This window comes from Peromyscus californicus, unplaced genomic scaffold (assembly GCF_007827085.1).
Source record: "Peromyscus californicus insignis strain IS unplaced genomic scaffold, ASM782708v3 Scaffold_8__1_contigs__length_139910024, whole genome shotgun sequence".
Classification (NCBI taxonomy): domain Eukaryota; kingdom Metazoa; phylum Chordata; class Mammalia; order Rodentia; family Cricetidae; genus Peromyscus; species Peromyscus californicus.
Genome location: NW_026294606.1, coordinates 52,691,930 through 52,711,727, shown reverse-complemented (window position 1 = coordinate 52,711,727; position 19,798 = coordinate 52,691,930). Strand labels below are relative to the sequence as shown.

Genomic DNA, 19,798 nt, shown 5'->3' with positions numbered 1-19,798 from the left:
GTTACATTAATTATTTATGTGCTTTCAGCTTATCCCCAACACAGTAAAGACAAAAACAAAATGATTAGTTAAGAGACTGAAATTTTACAAACGATATAAGCCAATTCTTTTTAAATTGGTTTAAATTTTACAGAAAATAGAAAATAACTTGTTCAAATCTCAAACCCATTATTGTCATCTTTCTAAATGCTAGTCTCCCTCCTAAAATCAACAAGAGTATCCCTCTCCATAAGTGCTTGTGCTTACAGAAAACACCACTGAGACGCCAAATAGTACTACATTTTAGAGGGAGAGAAGTTACAGGTCACATAAAACTTACCACCATCCTAAGTTGTAGTAAATTTCATTTTCCAACTCTCTCAACATTTCTAGTATAAGAAACTACTGAGTCACATTTCTTACCTACCCCATTCAAGGATAGAGTGGAAGAGGCACTACCACGGGAATACAACTGTATACTTCAGAAACAGAATAATATGCTTTTCATGAATACCATGGCACACAATCTCACATGCCACTTCCATAATGCTCATTATGCTTTAAAAAAAAAAAAAACAAAATAAAACACTGACTTAAGCCAGTCATAGTGGTGCATGCCTTTAATCCCAACATTCAGGAGACAGAGGCAGGAGAGAGGCAGGAAAATCTCTGTTAAGTTCTAGGCCAGCCTCATCCACATAGTGAGTTCCAGGACAGGCAAGACAACAGAGAGACCCTGTTTCAATTAAAAAAAAAAAAAAAAAGCACTCACTTGGTCAAGATTATAAAGAGATCCAACGAAACAACTGAATTACTTAGAAGGAACATTCGGACAGAACAACAGCAGAATAAAGCAATGGCATCATGTTTTCCTGACATTCAAAATCAGTTTAACTACAACACAAATAGACTAAAGCACTTTAAAAGCAAATCAGAAAGGCCCTTTTCCACTATAAAAAATAATTTCTAAAGAAATATGCACACATCTCCACCGGTTTCTTTAAAGTAGTTTTCAGGGTAGACTGCCTTCCCCCACAATCCCACCCATAAGCATTAGCAATCAGTCATGAGCAGCCCAGGGGAGGGAAACCTCTCCGGGTTTTCTTCATACACTTCTGTGCTCCCACTGTCTCACCAAACATGCTACTTGCCTTTCATGGCTCTGAGTCACAAGGAGGGCAAGTAATGAATCTAGACTGTAGCATGTTCTTGTTGCATTCGTGCTTAGCTTTAATACCAAGAATCCATGCTGTGGTACAAATCAGAATATATCGTTACCAAATTAGTTCTTCAAGTTTCCGATGTCTTGTGTTTCATTACTTTTTAAGATGAGTATATACAGTGCACAAACTGCTGAGAAGTCCATTAGGAATATGCTTCTGACATATTCTAATCCTAAAATGACTGCTGTTAAATAGTTTTAATATATTGTGAAAGCAAAATACTATTGTGCATGCCCTTACCTTTGTCCAAACCTTTTTTTAATTGCTCATGGTAAAAGACTGCTATATATAAGCATATCTTCCTCTACTTCAGAAATAACCAGAAAGTTTTGACTCCTAAGACCATACATTATATACACAAAATTGTAAGCATCAGAACAATCTATTTAATTCAAGATAATGTAACAAGAAATGAAGAACATAATTTTACACTTCATTTTGAACACTGAAATTAATCACAAATTTCAAAACTAGGGTGAACTAGACATTACAACAAACAAAAATCCAATGAAACAGCAATTTACATTCCAGATGCTATCAAAGTACACAATAGAAAATGTCAACAATTCCCATGTTCTCTTCTAAATAATGATTACCAAGAATTTTTAAATAAGAGAAGGCAGAAAGGCTAGACTTCCCCTTTTAACTACAGTTAACCTCATTGTTCCTGCCAAATAAATGAGTGTCAGCCCAAGACAATGAATTGTAAAAATAAAAAGCTGGTAATATTTATGTAATCGTAGTACAAATTTCAATTTTTCCCCTCACATTCAACCCAATGAGTGTACATTCACCAAAATTAGGTAATTAATTTATCTTTTATATATTCAAAATACTCCAAATTAAAGATATATACTATTACCTCAAAATACTGACAATTATTCCAAACAATTAAATCCTTGCCACTTCAAGTCCGTACTAGGCACTTTAAAAAGAAAACCCTTGACTGTCCCTCCATGTCTCAGAAGCACACCCTCACTTTCTTCTTGTACTTAGAATATTGAAAAATAATGATGAAAATGTAACTTTAGCCCACACAGAATTTCACTCCATATAGTTATCTATTATCTATCTCTGAATCCATATACTTTTTAACAAACCAATTAACAATACAAAATACACTGTTTTTCTAAAGACAAAAAATTACTAATGCATAATACATTGATCTCACTGAAGTCAGTATCTAAGTTAGTATCTAAGCATCTACATTCTGTAGCCATTTAGCAATGGTTGTTTCTAGAAACCAGACATTTTTCTATTACACATGTCTAACTGGAAAATATGCAAGTTAAAGTACACATCTGCACACCGTAAGCACCACATGACTGGCTCGAGAGCCAGTGCCTTGCATACCTTGCTGGTGGAAGCCTTGTAGGTGGTCTTTAGCTTCTGAGAAAGCTGACTGGTACTGTGACTGGCTGTGGAGACAGAGAATTGACAATCAGCTCAAGAACCACAGCATTGCAAAGTACAGCTATGCTGCAGAAAGGGAAACTTTGATCTGTGCACCCACCAAGTCATAGGGACCACAGCAGAGCTGGAAGAGAGACCCAAGCTCTTTCTCATCTGACCTGTATCTGAATTATGTATTCCAAGTTCGGCTGATAGTAGAGAGCAAATGAGTCGGTGTCCTTCATTAAATCTCAGTTCCCTTGAGAAGTAATCTATGTGCAATACTTTACAAGCATTTGTTTTACCTTTTGTTTTGAGCTGGCCCTTACTCAATTCTGCCCCATCAATCGTTTGTCCTTCACCAGCTAAGCGTTCATTAAGAGTATCAATTTCTCTGCGCACTGGAAATAAAAACATTTTTTAATGTAAAATTTGGTCTTAAGTTCAAATGTACTCATCACTTCTAAAACTTACATAAGAACGTTGTGAGTTAGGACTGTCAAAAAATGATGTGAAAAAAATCCTAAAAAGCAAGATGATAATAGTTTCCAAACTCAAACCATCATTCCAGGTATCATTCTGAGAACAAAGTCAGTGCTGGGGATGAAGCTCAGTTAGTGGAGTGCTCACCCAGCATGCACAAGGGCCTGGGTTTCATCCCTGCACCATATATACTGGGTATGAATGCCTACAATCTCAGCACTTAGAAGGTGGGGAAAAGAGACTCAGAAGTTCAGAGTCATTCTCAGCTACATTTCAAGTTCAAGGCCAGTCTGGACTATATGAGATCCAATCTTTAAAAATAAATAAATGAAAGCTCACTCCTGTGACCCTGTGAAGATGTTACTACTGGGGTCTCCAGCAGACGCCTGCATATTCAAATTCTTATTCAGCACAGCTTCCTTTTTGCTGGTTTCATGCACTTAAGAACATTCTGATACTGTCTGAAATTCAGTGAAATAATTATAGTTTACTTGTGGATACTGTAACTGAGGAAAAAATACAGTAATATGACTACTGGTACATGACACTAGAAAATCTCCACATGAGGATTATGTATAACAAAGATTGTAAAATTCCAAAATGAAAAATTAATAGGAAATGTAGGACTGGGAGTATCAGGGAAGAGAAACATAAAAATGGACCATTACAAGGAACACAGTAACTGAAGATACGGAAAACTATAATTCTCCTGGCTATCAAAAAGGATCTTGGGAGAGGCCTCAGGCATCTACACTGTGAAACAGAGAAGAGACTTGCCCAGGGAAGTAACTGTTTTAAAAGCACCAAGTACTAAGCTGGGACCTGACTTGCACACAGGTCCACCCAGCTCTAGGGCCTACATGCTTGTCAGGATACCATGAAGCTTCCTGGGACTGTAGGATACTTGTCTGACCAAAGTTTAGAACAAGTCAAGGTCATGAATAGGCTGAGGCCAAAGGCTCTATACAGCACCCAGGCAAAGAAACTGGGACTTTATCTTATGGGTACCAAGGAGCCACCAAAACTTCTAAGTGCTAGACAACATAAAGTTAAAGTACCTTCCAATATTAGTAATTTTTAAAGTTTATTTTTAACTGGGGGAGGAGGTGCCTTGTGATGTGAATATCTTAAATCACAATAAAAACACCCAAAATATTTCAGTTGCTAAAACTCTGATACTTAAAAAAAAAAAATCCTTAAAATCACATGCTATACATAGTACCTAACTTTATTTTATTTATTTTGGTTTGTTTTTTTTTTTTCTGAAACAGGACTTTTCTGTGTAGTCTTAGCTGTCCTGAAACTCACTCTGTAGACCAGTTCTTATATACATACATACACACACACACACACACACACACACACACACATATGTCAACATGTTTTTGGAAATTTTCAAGAGATGATGAAGTTTATATAATTTATGGTATACTTGGTATATGAAAAATGAAATAAATGCATTCATTTTGTATAAAACTGCAATTTTGATTGGTCATTCTGGTAACCCCCTCAAAGACTGTCAGGGCTTAGCCCTATAACCTGTTAACAATGTTAGCCTACAAGTTCAGGGGTTCTGCAAGTAGGGAGGTCACCCTGGAATAACCAGGGGCTCAATCAGGTCACACCTTCTCAGAACTGAAACAGACAGAAAGGCTCAGAAAGGACATAAGAAAAACCATCACATCACTAAAGGAGATGGGCACATAAGCCAAGGACAGTGATAAGGAGGTCTGTCCTAAAAGTACAATTAACTGCATTCTGTCACCATACAAACAAGCAGCAAATGTTTGTCCCTACAGGCTCCAGAAAGAAAGATAACTCTGCCAGGATTTGACTTCATCCTGGCAAGAATCATGCTAGACCCACAGAACTGTAAGAGAATCTTTTTTACGTGTATGGTTATTTTGCCTGCATGATTGTCTAGTGCCCTTGGAGGTCAGAAGAGAGCATCAGAGCTCCTGAAACTGGAATTACAAACAGCTGTGAGCAGTCATCGGGTGCTGAGAATTGAACCCAGGACTTCTGAAAGAGCAGCCAGTGCTCTTAAGTGCTGAACCATCTCCCCAGTCCCAATAATATGTTTAAGTCAGCATGTTTAACAACAGAATAGAAAATAATAGAATGATGAATCTCAACCCACAAATATTATTCTCAAAGATTTCTATGGAGAGGTAATCATTTTTTAAATACACTGATAGGAGATACTCACATTCTAAGTTTTCAATGTAAAGATTTTCAAATTCTCTTTCTATCTGACCAAACAGTTCCAGCAATGTACTGCGAACTGAGGAAGGCAGTTTGGAATCCTGTACAAAACAAATATTTTTGTTTAAAATGAATGAATGAATCACTTTAATACCAGGCAACAGTATTTTTTTTCAAAGTAAATTAGCATTTATCTTAAATCTTACTTTATAATATCATATATTTTATTGCTTATACATATATGAAGGTTTAAAGAATTTAAAATTTAGCTAGACATGTAGCTCAGTGAGAGCATGTACTTAGCATGCACTTTGGGTTCAATCCCCAATACTCAAATTTTTTTTAAGACTCAAGTTTCTACAAAGGAAACAATAATCAAAATGTATTCCTAGAGGAATACAAGATTTAAGAGCAAACATTTTACAAAATAACCTAACTTTTCCTTTTACACGTGTGAATACAATTCTCTCTGAAGAAGCCGTATAGGTGCTAAAGATTTTAAAGACTGACTGACAAACCAGAACATCTTGATTGTGGATCTCTAATGTTTTAGACTAAGAACCCAAACCATCTGGAACAGTCATTTACTATCAACCTCTGTAGCCGACCTAACATCCTGACTGCTAGGTAAACCTTTTAGAATGCACTGGGCACACCTCAAGCATCCAGCAACCTTAAAGCTGAGAATGTCAGAACACCTGAAACCCACAGCAAAGACTCCCCTTCTCTGCTGTAGCCTGCCTGCCAGATGTCCCCAACAATATATTTGGCCAATGCACTGATACATGTCATTCTTCTGTTATATGACTCAAAAGATCTTGTACCCTCTTCCACACTAGAGCAAGTTATTCAGGTGAACATAATCTGTGTTCTAAGGCCTTGGTCACATATATTTGGGTCAGAGTAAACTTTTTCCCTTTGGAGGAAAAGCTTAGTTTTGCATTGACACAGAGGGAACATGAGCTTACTTTATTCAAAAATTTCCAAATTCATAGAGAAGCAAAGTCATTTCCAAAAGTGAAGCTATGTTACAAATAGCCTACCACACGCTATTTAAAAACAACAAAAACACTATTTCAATGGGCAATGGGCTATACACTAATAGAGATCTGCCTCATCACCTAATTAGATCCACTGTGCTTCAACCAAAACAAACTAGTGACTTCCTAAAACTCTATAACTAAGACTATTATGAAGAGAGGAAAAAGAAAATCTTGCCTACAAGAACAAACTGTCTAGCAGTGGAGTCACATCCTTCATACCTTTGCACATTTCCCCTCTCACTTCCAGCTTCTATCTAAAAGGCAGAGTGAAGAAAACAGGAAGCAACATCTACAACATAATTCCAAGTTAAACATATGAACGCTTCCAAGTCATCAAATAAGTTCACAAAATAAGTTACTTTCCTGAACATTATTAATAAATAGAAGACTATTTGATATTTTCTATTCTAATCTCCACAAGGATTCTATCTACATAATTAGCATGTGTGCCCCACCTTTCCCCAGCACAAAAAGTATTTTTCAAAAATAATATTCTCAAATACTTCTATATTAATTTTCCAATATTCAAGTAACATCGGTATAATCTTCAAGTGACTTTTCAAGTTTATATTAAACACCAATTGTTGAGACCTGGTAAGATGCAAATTTTAAAAATATTCATACACACAATATTTATTAAATTACACCTCAGGTTAACTTCTTAGGACTATAAATTTCAAAAAACAGTGAACATTTCCACAATTTGAGTTTTTCAATAATCACATGTTCTCCCATAAATTTTGTAAACTATTTAAAATACATACATACTAGCTTAAACACTGAATCTGGTAGAACTGGTAATCTTAACATCTCTCTAAAGAACTTCACACTTACAAATTAAGATATAGAACATTAACCTAATACAGTACCATGGCGATTAACCTTCACTTTTTGATACTATTCCATAATAACCAAAAGAACACTGCAAAACCCTGTATCTAAAGTGATCACTCCTGTAAATCCAGACTACCGACAGTCAGCACATCTCTATTTTCCCACAGCAGTCCACTTATACCTACCATGCCAGCTGCAGTATCAACACTTACACTTTCTTCCCTCCTGTAAAGGGAAGGTCAGCGCGACCACTCACATTTCATGCTGGTTAGTTCCACTCCAAATAACTTCAGTTAACAAACTGTCTAGCTAACAAGGGAAACTCAGAGAGCCAGGAGAGCAGTACACAGGTCTAGGATGCTCAGGTGAAAGAACTGTGAATTAACTTTTGAAATGCCTACTGTGAGACACAATTACCACCTTATACTACATCACAATGGAAGACAACACTAAGAACAAATTCACCTCCTGTGGGAAGTAACTCTAGAATATGCCAACAAACAAAGTAGAATTTTTCACTGCTAGAAATGTCAGTAAATCAAAAAACTCTTAAGAACCACTTTAGATTGTTTACCTATACTGTCCAATTAGTAGCCACCAGCTACATATGACTATTTAAATGTCAATGTAATTATGTTCTTGTTTAAGCTACATTTTAAATACTAAGACATACCAATCATGTTTAACTGCCTACATGTTACAATAACCTTGGGGCACCTTTATCAAAGGTGATAACACTTCCATCAAGGAAATCCTACCACACAGTTGTAGTTTTACTCTCTCAAATGGATGAATTATGTATCAAACCTGAATACCCCTGAATGTGACTATAGTAAGAGTCAAGATCTTTATTGAAGGGACCATTAAAATGCAGTTATAATGGTGATCCTAATTAATTATGACCAGTGGCCTTACAAGAGTTAAGGAAAACATGCAAAGAGGAAAGACCATGTTGGATGCATAAAGGTAACAATTACCTACAGCTACAAGTAAGGCCTTAGGAGGTGTCGTTTTTTTGTTTTGTTTTTTTTTTTGGTTTTTCGAGACAGGGTTTCTCTGTGTAGCTTTGCGCCTTTCCTGGAACTCACTTGGTAGTCCAGGCTGGCCTCGAACTCACAGAGATCCGCCTGGCTCTGCCTCCCGAGTGCTGGGATTAAAGGCGTGCGCCACCACCGCCCGGCAGGAGGTGTTGTATTTTAAAAACTTCAGGAAGGAGACACACCATGTAACAGGGCCCACCTAGGAGGTTTATTAAGGGGAGGAATGAGAAGGGAGCAGAGAAGGGGGCAGAAACTGGTCCTTGGGATGAGAGCAAAGGAAGAAAAAGAGATGAGAGGTGTACAAGGCACACCTTTTATAAGGAAATGTAGCGAATGCTCACAGAGGGTGCTCTTAGTGGCTGCAGCTGAGGTAAATACTGTCAGAACCCTAAGAGCAGGCCAATACAGATGCCTGAATGCTAAGAGGAAACCCTTCCATACCTTGATCTTGGATTTCATCCTCCAGAACTATGGAAAAATTAATTTATGTTGTTTAAGCCACATAGTTTATGGTACTTTGTTATAATTACCTGCAAAGTAAATACTGTCAAAGCTCTTTTTATGATTTTTATATCCCTGACTAGATTAAAATGTAACTTTTTTTTTTTTTTTTTTTTTTTTTTTTGAGACAGGGTTTCTCTGTGTAGCTTTGCACCTCTCCTGGAACTCACTTGGTAGCCCAGGCTGGCCTTGAACTCACAGAGATCCGCCTGGCTCTGCCTCCCGAGTGCTGGGATTAAAGACCTGCGCCACCACCCCCGGCAAAATGTAACTTTTTATAGAAAGTAGACAAGGGCAGACAGAGTTGACCCTCTATAGTCACATGATTTACACCTGTAGAGTCAACCAACTGTAGAGCAGAAGCATTTAGGCAAAAGCTAGCTAAGATGCAGCATGCCTTGTAATCCCAGTACGTGAGGAGCTGTGACAGGATTCCAAATCCAAGGTCAGACTGGCCTATATACAAGGAGACCCTCTCAAAACAATAAAGGAAAAATATGCATTGTAGCAAAAAAAAAAAAAAAAAAAGCCTGTAAAAAACAACTTGTACTAAACAGGGTGACCCATTCACCCGTTCAGCATCATTTCTGAAATACAGTGTAACAATTATTTTCCCACTGTATCAACTGGATATCTACTCTGTGGCAGGCCATAATCCTGTGGGTTTCTAGGTGAACACCTACTGTCCCTATAGAATTTATATACTAGAAGTCCCTTGCAAGAAATTGCTTACACAGTTCTAATGAGATCCAGCATTCATGAAGGCCAATTTCTCAGATGCAAGCCTTTTTATCCTACAGCACTATGGCTGATGCAGTCTAATTGTGAAAAAACGATTACAAAAGTTGTTTTAACTAAATCTCAATTGTTCGATTTTACCAATACTCAGGAGCTAGATGCTGGGGTAAAAGTCTGCCAGCACAGAAAGGCAGAGAAAGCACCCAGCTGACCTTGCTCCTCCACCGATGTCCCAGAAAGTTCTCTTCTTTCTCTCATGCTGCCTCAAACAAAACTCTCAAACTCAATGTCCCTCCCTTCTCCTTCCTAGTCATCTCCCTATCCGTCCTCCTGACTCCCTCTTACTCTCTATGGTTTTTTCTTAATAATCCTATGTTCACTTCCTATCAACTGGTTGCTTGCTCTGCCGCTTGATCTATGGTTGACTTTATTTGAACCTGTTTACAATATTCAAGCAGAAAGCTCTTGAATCAAAGGTGTGTGCTAGAGCAGAGCCACACCACAACTAGAAACCGGTTTTTCCAATAAATAAACACAATCTCAGGGTTCACAGTGTGATCAAATATCCTGCAACAAAACGTATATGTACATATTTATATAGGCATATACTTTATGATTATTTTAATAAAACACTTTATCTAGACTTCACAGTAATACTTTTCAAAAATCCTAACATTTTGACATCTACAAAGGCACTAGAAAAATACAAGCAAAACTTGTTATCAGTCGTGTATTAGTACCTTCATCAAAGGACCATATATACTCACTATATATGGCAGAGACAAAGACAAAGGCAGGTTAAGTCACTCCAGAAAGTAGAAAAAGCATCAAAATTTTAATTCTCCCCCTTTCCTTGAGACTATTAGAAACAGAAAACCTGAAAACCTGTCTCAGAAATCTAGGGCTAAACCTCTTAGAGACAACTAATCTGTACAAAGAATAAAATGAGTTCATATTGTCATACCTGTATCTGTTATTATTATAATAAATATATTATTAACATTAGCTAGGTGTGGTGGCGCATGCCTTTAATTCCAGCACTAGGGAGGAAGAGGCATGTGGATCTCCATGAGTTCAAGACCAGCCTGGTCTACATAATGAGTTCCAGGATGGCAAGGACTACACAGAGGCTTTGTCTCAAAAAACAAAATACAATAGTAGTAGTAGTAGTAGTAGTAGTAGTAGTAGTAGTAGTAGTAGTAGTAGTAATAAAACAAAGAAATCTAATTCTATCTCTGTGTATGCTGCTGAATTTACTGTGTTCTTTTAAAGGTTTGGTAGTGTAAGCCTTTCTTCTGCTTTAGAAATCCACACGCATTAACTATTTCAATTATACTTCAAGCATGACAACCATCTTTAAAATGGGCACTGACCAATGCTGACTTACTTGTCCTTCTAACATCTCTCTTGGTAGTCCAGTCCTCTCTTGTTCTGAGCTGTTAGTTCTTCTTATAGAAAGGCTATGAGATTTGCGCTTTTGTTTTGCTTGGCGAGCAGTCGAACAACTTCCGCTTTCTGTGGGCATTACTTCTAGAAGGTAGTGTCCTGGTCACTCCTGCAATAAGCTAAAGAACAGCAGGGAAAACAAGTACTTCATTTCTGATACAGCAAGTTGAAACAACCAGCAGACAAGGTAAATATGGGGGCATAGACTTTCTTTGTTGCCTTAACAGTATTTAATTATACTGATTATTTTCAAATACAGATCAATACTAACATCCACAGAAACTTACTTTCCTTCTATTCTCTTTTTTTCTCTGCTTTCTTGTCAATTACCTAACACGCTTAGAATTTTACAATGGGGGCAGGGAGATGGCTTGGCAGGTAAAATCACTAACTGTGTAAGCCTGACAACTTAATCCCTTGAATCCACATTTAAAGCACACACAGACACACACAAAACAGAATGCTGTGGCCCAAATCTGTAATATACACCCAAAAGCCATAGCTGGACCATATAATACTTATGTTTGTAGTGTTTTAAGGAAGCTCCCCACTGATTTAGATAGTGAATGAACTGGTTTATATTTCCACTAACAGTGTACAGAATTCCCCTTTTCCCTATATCCTCAACAACATTTGGGTTTTTGTTTGTCTTGTTTTGTTTTCTCTTGATGATAGGTGTACTACTGGTTGACACAACTTAAATCTAGACATATCTGGGAAGAAGGACCCCTAACTGAGAAAATGCCTGCATAGATTGGTCTATAGGCAAGTCTATGGGGGTATTGTCTTGATTAATGACTGATGTAGGAGGGCCCAGCCCACTGTGAGAGGTACCACCTGGGTTGTATAAGAAAGCAGGCTAACCAATCCATGGGGAGTAAGTTAGTAAACTGCACTCCTCTATGATCTCTGCTTCAGCTCCGGCCTCCAGGTTCTGCTTTGGAACAGACTAGAGGCTGTAAAATCAAATATACCCTTTTTTCCCTGAGTTGCTTTGGATCATGATGTTTATCACAGCAACAGAAAGCCAACTAAGATAACAGGCTGACTGTGTGAGACAAAAATCTCAATTCAATTTGGATTTGCAGTTCTCTGATGGATAAAGATGCTGAACATTAGCCATTTATATTTCTTCATTTGAAAAGTATTTGTTCAATTCATTTCCCTACTTATTGACTGGATTATTTGCTTTTTTGGTATTTTTTAAAATTCTCTATATTCTAAATATTAATCCCTTGTTAGATGACTAGGTAGCCAGAAGAAGAAGAAGAAGAAGAAGAAGAAGAAGAAGAAGAAGAAGAAGAAGAAGAAGAAGAAGAAGAAGAAGAAATCCTCCTGTTCTAGAGTGTCTCTCTTATGTTTGTAGTGTTTTAAGGAAGTGTCTAGAGTGTTTCTTCACTCTGCTGTTTCTTTTGCTGGAAACAGCTTTTTTAATTACTGCAACTCTATCTATCAATTCTTGATATTAACTGTTTCCTAAGTCACTGAAGTCCTGATCAGAAAGCTCTTGACTATGCCTGTATCTTGAAATGTTTCCCTCTAGCAGTTTCAAATTTCTCATTTTCCATGAAGATCTATGATCCATTTTGATTCAATTTTGTATAGAGTAAATGGTTTTAATTTCAATCTTCTACATGTGGATACACAGTTTTCCCAGCACAAGAATGTTTTCAACACTTGTCAAAAATCAGATGCCTGTAGTTGCATGATTTCTGTATCTTAAAACAGCTTTACGAAGGTGAATTTAAAAACTTTGTCAAATAATTCTAATATCAGTGTCATATCTGTGCCAGCACTGACTGTTTTTAATATCTCTCTCTCTCTCTCTCTCTCTCTCTCTCTCTCTCTCTCTCTCTCTCCCTCCCTCCCTCCCTCCCTCCCTCCCTCCCCCCCTCTTTCCCTTTCTCCCTCCCTTCCCCCCTCTCTCTCTGAGTTGAGATTTTCCTAGTTCTTCATATGCCAACTGATTTTTAATTGAAACCTTGACCTTTTGGACATGATACTATCAGTCTCGGGATTTGTTATAGCGTGCCTTTCCTAAAACTGCTCTGGTAAACAGGAGTACTGCTTAGCTACTGCCAGGTGAATAAGGAAGGCAGAGATTCAGTTAAGGCTCCCTACTCATGTGCCATCACATAAGGAAGATTCCAAGTTACTGCTGAGGGGTAGCACCCAACAGTTCAGCCTCCTCTTGGGCCCCACTCAGATCATGGCTGAAAAATCAGGGGTGTTCATTACTATTCCCCAGTTTCCTGCCACTACAGAGGGTAGCCTCTTTTGATTTCATGCTTATGGGTGTTTTGTCTGCGTGTATGTCTGTGTGCCACATGCATGCCTGGTGCCCACAGAGGCCATAAGAGGGCATCAAATGCCCTGGACCTGGAGTTACAGGTGGTTGTGAAGCACAATGTGGCTGATAGAAATCAAACCATAGTCCTCTGGAAGAGCAACATGAGCTCTTAACTGCTGAGCCATCCTTCCAGTCTGCCTCTTCTTGAATATCTATTAGGTCTTCTCTGATGCCCACTAACTAAGTAGGAAAAAAGAGTAAGCACACAAGCATACCTCAGGTCTTCACCCAGCCTTCTCTGATGCCAAGTCTACAGAGAAAGGCATCTCATTACCATTTGTCATAGACAGAGATCTAGCTTCTTTCTTTCTTCCTTTTTCTGTTCTGTTTTTCACTTGAGCCCTTTGCTGTTTCTTGGTTGCAGACTTCTACAGCATCAAGTTAGGAATATATAATGGAAAAAGTAAACTAAATTCTATGTAACTTTTCAGATCCCAAAGGACCTAACCAGTCTATTTACCTTTTTTCATCTTTCAGTCTTATTTTGTTTTACGTATAATGTCTAGTGTTCCTAACTATACTTCATTTTTTCCTTATGGGAAATTATTTTTAATAATATGTTGGTCTCTCCCCTCCTCTTTTTTCCCCAAAAGCAGTGTTTTTTATTTCTGGAGTTCTAGCCTCATCAGTGGTGGGAAAGCAGGAAAGATCCTTTTATCATTCCTCTACATTGTTGAGGCCTCTACAATGTTGGAATATTATTAGCGAACACATAGGCATGTGACATCCTGGATTTGGTAAACTAATGGCAATATTTAGTCTCTCTCTGCTAGAACAACAAGGTGTCAACCAACCTTTGCTTCTATAAGAACCCTGGATTTAGAATTTGCACCTACAATTCTCATTTGTGAAACTTAGAAATAACTGACAGAACAGAAATGAAGTTGCAGTTTCCACCATGTAGTCAAATATCCAATTAAAGTTCTTCACTTATTTTTCAAGAAAACTGGTTGACTCAGTTTAGCTGCTGCTGCAGTAGCTCTAAGTCCACAGTCAGAATGTGCAAACTCACACTTGCATATCCGAGAATCTTATTCTTCACCTATCCAATTAAAGGACACAACAGAGTATAGTCTCATTTTAGCATTCTGTATGCAGTTTTTTGACACAGTATGTACAGTTTATTTCCAATTACCGCCTCATATTTTCTATAACTGGGATATGTTGTTAGCTGTCATTCTAGGCATCACAGGCAATGGTTTTAGTTCTCTTGATCAAATGAGTCACTGCTGGAATCCAATAATTTGCCAGGTACTTTTTTCCAGATGGCATTTACTAGTGTCTTTCCTCTAACAGCCACTGATGTAAGGTTAATAGTCTGAGAAGCAGACTGCACTTACTAAGGCTAGCCCCCAGGTTAAACAAAATGGTACTGTGGAGGCCAAAACCAGCACTGGATCCACCAGACATGTCTATACAACCACATCATTAAACTCGGTCTCTGTAGCTGTAGCCCCACACCACAAGTACTACCAGCCCCTCAGACGCTGTAGTCTGTTGTGAGTCTCATGACACCTTTCTTCATTTTTATTTTTGCCTCTATATTATATCCTTTACCTTTCCCCCCAGCAATCCATAGTCCTGTGCCTGGTGACTTAACTGAATAAGAAATACTTAAGACATTAAGGAGAGACACATTTGAGTGTATGAGAGGGTAGAGAAGACAACACACATCTTAGCTCTGTACACTGCCACCTCAGGGCTGGGGTCCGGGACTGAACGCAAGGGAAGGAGAAAGCTAGCAAAGCACCAGTTCTTTCTGTGCTTCCTGACAGGTGCCATGGACCAAAGCACTCCTGACAACTTGCCTTGATGGGCTGTATTCCTCTCAACTGTGAATCAAAATAAGCACTTCCCTGCTTAAACCGCTTTGTGTTAGAAATTTGGCCTCAATGACAAGAAACTAATGTGGGTCCTATTATCATGTCTTTCCATTCATACCACATCTACAAATGGAAGTAACCGAAGGCTACAGGCACTCTCTTCATTCCAAACTATGGACTGGGATTAACAAGAAAGTAATTGGAGAGGTAGAGGCAAGGGGACCAAAGTTCAAAGCTGGCCTTGGCTGAATAATGAGTTCAAGGCCACCCTGGCCTACATGAAATCCTGTCTCAAAAAACTAAAAAGAGCCAGGCAGATCTCTGTGAGTTCAAGACCAGCCTGGTCTACAAAGTGAGTTCCAGGAAAGGCGCAAAGCTACACAGAGAAACCCTGTCTCGGAAAAAAAAAAAACCTAAAAAGATGATTCAGAGGTTAAGGGCCCTTGCTACTCTTCCAGAGGACCCAAGTTCAGTGCAGGAACAGTCGGGCTACTCCAGCTCTAGACTTCTGGAGTCTAGAGGATCTGATTCCTCTTTTGGCTTCTGTGGCCACTGCATTCGCATACCATGCACTCATGCAGATACAATTAATTAAATGTTTGAGTTACTAAAAAAATTCAGAGGTTTGGGGTTTGGTATCCTGGCAAGAAGGACAATGAGGCTGCAGCACTCATAAAAGAAACATTGAAATGGTATACGCAGAACCCAAGCTAGACAAGTAAAAACAGAAAGAATAGCGAGTAAATGGGAGAGAGTCAATGGTGGGCAGATCTGAGGTTGAAAAACTACCACAAAGGATTGCTTATGAGACTTAAATGGATCGATAAATACAGAGACACTGATCCTCACACAAAATCACTGTGAGGTAGAATTTTCAAATTCAGTAAGTAGTCCAACAGTATTTTACAAACTAAACAGTATATTAATCAGACAACTGAAAAGAGAAAGAAAACTGTTTCACTCTGAAAATAAGAAAGGTCTACCTGGGCATAGGGGCATGCCTTTAATCCCAGCACTTCTGGGAAGAAGGGATTGGGTAGAAGCAGGTGGATCTCTGAGTTCAAGGCCATTCTGGTCTACATAGAAAGTCCCGAGACAGCCAAAGCTACATAGAGAAGGACTCTGTCTCAAGGGGGGGGGGGGGGGGTCTGGGACAGGATGTACTTCAATGGAAAGGAGATTGCTAAGCATGGTTGATACCATGGGTTTCATCACCAGCACCACACACACACAAAAAAAATTATTTTAAAAAGTTACTTTTACTATGTACTACTTCACCTATATACATTTTTTTTAAAAAAAGAAAGAAATTTGAAGCTCCAAAACTTAATTATTTTCTTTCAAAACACTCACACTCAACAAGAGAAATCAGCACATTAAATGGAAAGCTACAATATAGTTTCCTCCTGTACTCTTAACTGATTTATGGTCTATCAAATACATTTCATCTTTATACGTGCTGTCACAGGCATATTCTCTTCTCTGCTATTTGTAAGCAAGACAGAACTATATATGTCCAATTTTAGTGCCGCATAGTTAACAAATGAATAAAATCTCTACACACACTGTTAATGTACGAATTCACCACCTTGGCAAATGGTATAACATTAAACAACATCAATGGACACTTAGCTTTCTCTCTTTTCAAAAGGTTCTTTTTAGTATGTATGTTCAATATTAAACTGTTACGACCTACATCATCAGATTTTTATTAAGTACATAGAACCAAACCAGGAGCTTGCTAAAGTAGTTTTAAAAGCAGTATAGCAAACTCTTAATTTATACTTTTACTTTAAATAATATAAAACATTACTCTCCATTTCACACCTTGCAAGAAGGACTTTATTTTTCTTCCAAGAAAAAAGATACTTGCCTTATTCCAAAATAAATAGTTGGTTTATTTCAAAAGTGAAAATTATATGAAAAGAACTGTTATACAATTTGCAGGTGGTAGTATAAAATGTCACTGAATATCCAGAAGTTCAATAAATTAATACTATTAATATTTTATTGTAATAATACTTGTAGATTAACTCTTAGAGGGTTGAAACACTAATGTAATATATAACCGGTATCAGAGGAGAGAATGGTCTCTACAAGCAACCTTGGAAATCTGTCACCAGCATTAAGTTGCTTATAATGTTCTGTCACTGGTGAGATAAAAGCACAGGATGCATACTTATCGATTCTAAGGCTGACACTTGGCTGACAGGCATCATTAATTAAGCTACCACCCAGATTTTTTTAATCTTAATAACCAAAAAAACAAATTCAAATCTAGAATGAAATTTAATAGAAATAAAGAATTCTTTTTTCCTCAGAGATATCTGGACAGGATAACTGACAAACTCTTAGGAATAATAAGAATAAATTGCGGGAAGAAATACCCAACCCCAAGGATTTTAGCTAAAGTCAAGGGCAAAGTAAGTTAAAAGACCAACAACATACCTATACAAAAAGAAGTATCAACACAGGGTAAGAGAACAGAAAGGAAACATACTTAGTAAGGTCTTGTATCCAGAACTTTTTGCAAGAAGTCTTGAAATATACAACCTTCCAAGAGCAAAAATGTGGGTGACATAAACACTAAGGTCATGCTGTTACTACATGTGGCCCCTGGCCACTGCCCTACTGGGCAACATTAATAGAAGGCCTCTATTCCACTTAGGTTAGATCACATTTATATACTATGCTCAAGTATGGGAACTAGATGTCAAAAGGAATTTACAAACGCTCGAATTTGATCATCAAAGTAACCAAACAGCAAGGAAGGTAGCATAACTGAATATTTCTTAGAAAAGGGAAAAGTATCCTGGAGGCATATTATCTTAAGCTGTGTTACTTATTTAGAGGTAAACAGTTTCAGTTATGCTTTGAAAGCAAATTCGTAGGCCAGAATAATCAATTTAAAGGAAACCCATCTGAACTTCAAAGAAACTACCCAGCAATCTACATTCGTGCACGACAGTGGAGTAGAGCTAACGGACCTAGTCTTCAAGCACAAGGAACGTCATAGAGTTCAAGTTGGATGATAAACCTCTAAGAACCTGATCAATCGTTCAGTTATGTCGGCTCATAAATTGGGATCGCATATCTATGCAACTTTTTGGTAAAACGGGCCTGTTAAGATGTCTTAAAACTAATGTGTATCTTCGGAGGTGGAAGTGTACAGGGGAAAGAAAAGGAGAAGTCTTCAGAAAGGGAAACAAAGGCGTGGCGGGGGTTTACCACTTCAGCATCTGCTCACCCCTCACTCTCCGCCCCCCACCCTTCCTCCTTCCCAGAGGCCATACCCCCCGTCTTTGCGGGATCGAAGGTCACCATCTTCCAAGGGCTTTCCCCCAGGGCACAGGCAACCAGGCAGACACCACTTGGAGACACAGAGAAGCCAGAGGGAGCGCGCAGGGTTCGGACCGTATCCCTCACCCACCGCGAAGCCTTGACCAGCTCGTCCCCACCGCCACCCCGACACCTCACCTCCTCGGGGCACCCGGGAAGGACGCCAAGCCAGACAGCTGGGAAGATGGCGTCACCTGTCACAGCAGCAGCACTCGCCTCCTCCTGGAGCCAGCCCGTGCTGCACTCAACTCGTTGGTCCCCAAGCAGCTCCCAGGGCCGACCCAGAGCAGCGTAAAAAACCGGCCTATTCCCGTACTGACACGACCGGGCGACCCGAACTGGCGCGCCCGCACTTCCGGTAAGTGCGGAAGTCCCGCCCCCAGATACACTCCACAACCCACAGACCGGAAGCCCCGCCCCACGCCCAACGGCTACGGAAGTTCTTTCCTGGTTTCCTTCGTACAGTCCCACGGGCCTGTTGCGCGCGGCCAGTCTCCTGTTTCGCCTTGCGGCTTTTGCGTGGGTTCCTTGCGGCCTCCACTGTGGCCTAGCTGTACGCAGAGCCAAGACCCCGCGAGTGACTGCAGGAGAACGAGCATGACGCCCTCTGGTGGCGTAAGCAGACCCAGCACTTCCCCTGTCAGGAACTTCCCCAGTCACCGGCACTGCTAGCCCCCAAATCCTACACCCTACAAACACAGTACATATGATCCTTGCAGGAATGGCTCCCCGTGACCCCGGAGCGTCGGTAACGTGGGAAAAGCACGCGCAGCCTCTCCAGGGCCGTGGGTACTCACCACTGCAGGTGTTCCGGTGTGGGGGTCCACGGTCAGGCAGGTTTTAAGTCCATCTGTCCTAAAACTTGCGCAAGCCCAAGAACTAGAAAGGAAAATAATCTATTAAAATGCAAGGTCAAGTGTACTCCAACTTTAACTGGTTTCAGAATCTCAAATCCAACCCGCTTTACAAACTGACTTGCTAGGAACCACTTCTCCGGCAGGGCTCTGTGGGAGTCCTGCTATCTGGCTGCAGGAGAGCCTGATGGAGATAGAACTATTAATATTTCAGCTTATCTGCAGAAGATGACTCACCCAGTTTCCTTCTGAAATATCTGATCACCATTGGCTAAGAAGAGAAAACAGAATCAGCTGTTCACTGCAAAAGGTGGGACTTGAGCTGCTTTTTTTTTTTCCTTTAATCTAGGTTGGGAAGACCTACATAACAGACTGGAACCATTACATAAACAGCCTCCTTGTCTTTGTGGGCAACTTTAACAGGGTGCTTAAAACTCACCTAAGGTAAAAGCATGAAGGCATTTTCCTTCTACATGGGTCAACATTTTTCCTCTTCCTATAAAATAAAACTAAAGGCTAGGATTCAAGAAGCAGTAATAACAATGTTT

The 19,798-nt window shown here is 39.2% G+C and overlaps 1 protein-coding gene across 5 annotated transcripts in view; it reads right to left on the bottom strand.

The window, feature by feature from the left end:
* The window catches only part of Wdr37 (WD repeat domain 37), a 61,799-nt gene extending 42,350 nt beyond the window's left edge, over positions 1–19,449 (bottom strand). Inside the window, exons 1-6 of one of the 5 annotated variants that reach the window (XM_052729236.1) lie at positions 19,372–19,443; positions 19,194–19,275; positions 10,826–11,003; positions 5,287–5,383; positions 2,900–2,995; positions 2,556–2,620 (exon numbers count right to left, since the gene is read on the bottom strand). In XM_052729236.1, coding sequence (XP_052585196.1) covers positions 2,556–2,620; positions 2,900–2,995; positions 5,287–5,383; positions 10,826–10,963 — 396 coding nt within the window. In that variant the 5' untranslated portion in view covers positions 10,964–11,003; positions 19,194–19,275; positions 19,372–19,443. Of the gene's footprint in view, positions 1–2,555; positions 2,621–2,899; positions 2,996–5,286; positions 5,384–10,825; positions 11,004–18,534; positions 18,711–19,193 lie in introns of those variants that run through there. The other 4 variants (XM_052729234.1, XM_052729235.1, XM_052729239.1 and 1 more) reach the window with 4 other exon arrangements.
* Between the last annotated feature and the right edge of the window lie 349 nt (positions 19,450–19,798).